The 3,938-nt window shown below is 39.6% G+C and overlaps 1 protein-coding gene across 1 annotated transcript; it reads left to right on the top strand.

The window, feature by feature from the left end:
• Nucleotides 1-1,276: 1,276 nt before the first annotated feature.
• Nucleotides 1,277-3,537, top strand: LOC140804511 (ribulose bisphosphate carboxylase/oxygenase activase, chloroplastic-like). Its single transcript, XM_073160549.1, has 6 exons — nt 1,277-1,431; nt 1,635-1,921; nt 2,026-2,131; nt 2,306-2,391; nt 2,489-2,961; nt 3,055-3,537. The coding sequence occupies exons 1-6, from the start codon at nt 1,387-1,389 to the stop codon at nt 3,339-3,341; spliced, it is 1,284 nt and encodes a 427-aa protein (XP_073016650.1). The 5' UTR covers nt 1,277-1,386; the 3' UTR covers nt 3,342-3,537.
• The last annotated feature ends 401 nt before the right edge of the window (nt 3,538-3,938 follow it).

The raw sequence follows: 3,938 nt of genomic DNA, 5'->3' as shown, positions 1-3,938 counted from the left end.
CTGGATATGTATTTACTCGTGGAGGCACTGCAATATCTTGGCGTTCACAGAAACAAACGCTCGTAACAACTTCATCAAATCATGCCGAGATTATTGCACTACATGAAGCAAGTCGTGAATGTGTGTGGTTAAAATCAATGACCCAACATATCCAAATTTCATGCGGATTATCATTCGATGAGAAGCCTATGATACTATATGAAGATAATGTTGCATGTGTTGCTCAAATGAAAGAAGGATACATAAAAAGCGATAGAACTAAACATATTCCTCCTAAGTTCTTCGCATTCACCAAGGAGCTTGAGAAGAATAAATGTATTGATGTTCGTCACATTCAATCAAGTGAAAACTCATCAGATATCTTCACAAAGGCACTTCCTACGTCAATATTCAGAAAGCACATATATAATATTGGGATGCGCAATCTACGAAATTTGTGAAGAATTGTTCATGTCAACATCAGGGGGAGTTTATGTGACTGCACTCTTTTTTCCTTACTATGTTTTTATCCCAATGGGTTTTTCCAAGTAGGGTTTTAAACGAGGCAGTACAAAACACGTAATGAAGACATCATCGTATCATGATCATCATCACAAAGGGGAGTGTTGAAATAATATATTTGAATATTGAAAAAGTAATAGTTGAATATTTGAATGTTGAAAATAAGAGTTGTAAAGTTAGAAATTTGTGTGTGATGATGTAGGTAATGATGTATTTTATTTTTGGATTATGTGTAATGAAACTCTATAAATAGATCTCTCATTTGTGAAGAAAATCACAATTGAGTAGAGAAAAAAATATTATAAAGTGTGTAGTTTGGTAAATTTTGAGAGTTTGAGATTTTTACTTTTTACCATAAATTTTTACTTTTTCACGACAATATTATTATTTTGTATTGAAATATCTCTAATTTAGGCGTAATCCTGCCCGGCCAGGAAAGACAAAACAATGGTTTTCAAGATTCTGAGCCATAAAAAAGAAAATCAAGATAAAGCTCACAATTTTGATATCAGAACACAACCCTCCTTAGCTTTCATTCTCGTTGTAATGCCAATAAAACAATATCTGGCAAGTAAAATTACCAAATTTTAAATGGATAAGAGTAAACCAAAAACAATAACCTCAGATTTTCAGAAACTTGTGAACTCTGAAGATTAAAACTTTCATGCACTCTTCGTTTGCTACTTGGCTAGTGGGCCATCTCCAGTGTATGGCCAATAGGAAATCAGTGCCCAATCTTCAAGATTTTAATGTGTGTCCATATTTCAAAGTTCCCCATACTATATAAGTTATCCCACACGAATTCCCTTATCTCTTCAGAGTGGCTACGCGCTCTTGCGTTCGAATACAATCTCGCATCCACATAGAGTTCGATCACTTACAGCAATGGCTGCCACAGTCTCGACCATCGGATCCGTTAACCGGGCGCCGGTATTTTGATTTCTTGGTGTTCTGTAGGTGGTTTTAGTTTGTGCCGTGTATCTACACTATTAATTAAGGTTAACGTTTCACATATGATTGTATTAAAGTCCAAGTTTAGAATCAAAATGGAAACTTTAAGCATTTTCTTGACTTTACTAGTATGATAAACATACATGGTCGTTAAGATTATATTAAGAAGTTGAATGTTGCAGGTGAATTTGAATGGATCTGTGGCTGGAGCTGCGGTTCCCGGCTCATCCTTTTTTGGAAGTAGCTTAAAGAAGTTGAATTTGGCATTCGTCCCAAAAAATTCGCCTTCGAGTTTCAAGATCGTGGCCGAGGACAGATGGAAGGGGCTTGGTGAAGATATTTCCGATGATCAACAAGATATTACTAGAGGAAAGGGTATGGTTGATGCTCTGTTTCAAGCTCCTAGCGGAATGGGAACACACGACGCCGTGCTTAGCTCCTATGAGTACCTCAGCCAGGGACTTAAAACGTATTAATAGTGATGAATTCTCACTTACGGTTTCATGTATAATTGTTGCATATATTCATTAAATTAGCACGACACATAAAAGTGTTAAAAATCGTTGCTACCAGATATAACTTTGACAACATAATGTCTGGATATTACATTTCTCCGTCTTTCATGGACAAGGTCGTGGTTCACATCACCAAGAACTTCATGACATTACCCAACATCAAGGTGATCTCATATGCAAGCTAGTCATGTTTATTACATATGCTTCTGTTACCTAAAATGTTTAATTTTCATAGATAATTCGATCCTGCAAAAAAGTAACAATTACCTATATATCTTCTTATTATATATGTTTGTTCAAACAATAATAGTTGATATATACGATTTTGTTTTCGACAGGTTCCTCTTATTTTGGGTGTTTGGGGAGGCAAAGGTCAAGGAAAATCATTCCAGTGTGAGCTTGTCTTTGCCAAGATGGGAATCAAGTATGTTGCAAAAATTTGTTGTTGCCTAGCTTATTATAATCTAAATATCTCATCAGAATGATGTGAAAATGAACCTGACGAATACTTGTATGAACAGCCCCATCATGATGAGTGCCGGAGAGCTAGAAAGTGGGAACGCCGGAGAGCCCGCGAAGCTGATCAGGCAACGGTACCGTGAAGCAGCGGACATCATCAGGAAGGGAAAGATGTGCTGCCTCTTCATCAACGATCTCGATGCCGGCGCTGGGCGTATGGGTGGGACGACTCAGTACACCGTCAACAACCAGATGGTGAACGCAACGCTCATGAACATCGCCGATAACCCCACCAACGTGCAGCTCCCCGGCATGTACAACAAAGAGGAGAACCCCCGCGTGCCCATAATCTGCACCGGTAACGACTTCTCCACATTGTATGCTCCCCTCATCCGTGACGGGCGAATGGAGAAGTTCTACTGGGCTCCTACACGTGAAGACCGCATAGGCGTTTGCACCGGTATTTTCCGTACCGACAATGTCGCGCTGGAGTGCATCGTCACACTTGTGGACACCTTCCCCGGCCAGTCCATCGGTAGGCTAGCTAGCTACCTTCATATTCTTCAATCTTGTTCAAAAACCAATAATATTTTTTGCATTTGCAATTAAAAAACTGGATAAACTGCAGATTTCTTTGGTGCTGTGAGGGCAAGAGTGTACGACGACGAAGTGAGAAAGTGGGTTTCAGAAGTGGGAGTCGATCTCGTGGGCCGGAAACTAGTGAACTCGAGGGAAGGACCACCGAAATTTGAGCAGCCGAAGATGACACTAGAGAAGCTCCTGGAGTATGGATACATGCTTGTAAAGGAGCAGGAGAATGTGAAGAGGGTGCAATTGGCAGAAACTTACTTGAAAGAAGCTGCCCTTGGAGATGCTAACAAGGATGCTATTGAGAGTGGATCTTTCTTCAAGTGATCGATCAACTTCAACATGCATATATATATATATGCTGCAAAGTGAGTGAATCAATGTAATTCCTGTGCCTAAAGTTTGTAGAACTGAGCATCATAATGTAACAAAGCTAAGGTTAAATTTGGTGCTTGTGGTTTCATGGATTGTTATCCTGTAATTTTGTGTGATTTAATATAAACTTTAAGCCTTTGTTCATCAATATCTTCTTCGCTTCAAAAGATTTTCATGCTCATAATATATTGTACGTGCACATGTTTCACTGATCGTGTCTCTAAATGCCTAAATTTATGTGTTTTATTTGAAAGATAATAATTGTACGCCCTGCGCGGCGCACAACGCGGCCCAACGTGCAGAGCGTCCGCACGCTGCGCGTGGCGCCGCGCGCACAGGTGGTGCCACTGCCCGAAACATTCGGGCAGCGGACGGGCAGGGGGGGCGACTGCCCGGAATCGTCTCGGGAAGCGTTTTGATTGGTGGGCTTGAATTGTTTGGGCCCATGGTGTAATTTTCTGATTTTTCAAAATTGTGGGTAAAATTGATATTTTTTAAAATTGGTTCAATTTTTATTTTAGAAAATTAATTTTTTGGAAAATTTATAAT

Source organism: Primulina eburnea, chromosome 11 (assembly GCF_022965805.1).
Source record: "Primulina eburnea isolate SZY01 chromosome 11, ASM2296580v1, whole genome shotgun sequence".
Lineage (NCBI taxonomy): Eukaryota > Viridiplantae > Streptophyta > Magnoliopsida > Lamiales > Gesneriaceae > Primulina > Primulina eburnea.
This window is presented reverse-complemented; position numbering and strand designations above follow the sequence as displayed.

Coding starts and splice junctions, on each gene's coding strand:
- LOC140804511 (XM_073160549.1), top strand. CDS start 1,387: ATGGCTGCCACAGTCTCGACCATCGGATCCGTTAACCGGGCGCCG. Junction 1,432..1,634: donor GATCCGTTAACCGGGCGCCG/GTATTTTGATTT, acceptor TGAATGTTGCAG/GTGAATTTGAATGGATCTGT. Junction 2,962..3,054: donor CTTCCCCGGCCAGTCCATCG/GTAGGCTAGCTA, acceptor GATAAACTGCAG/ATTTCTTTGGTGCTGTGAGG.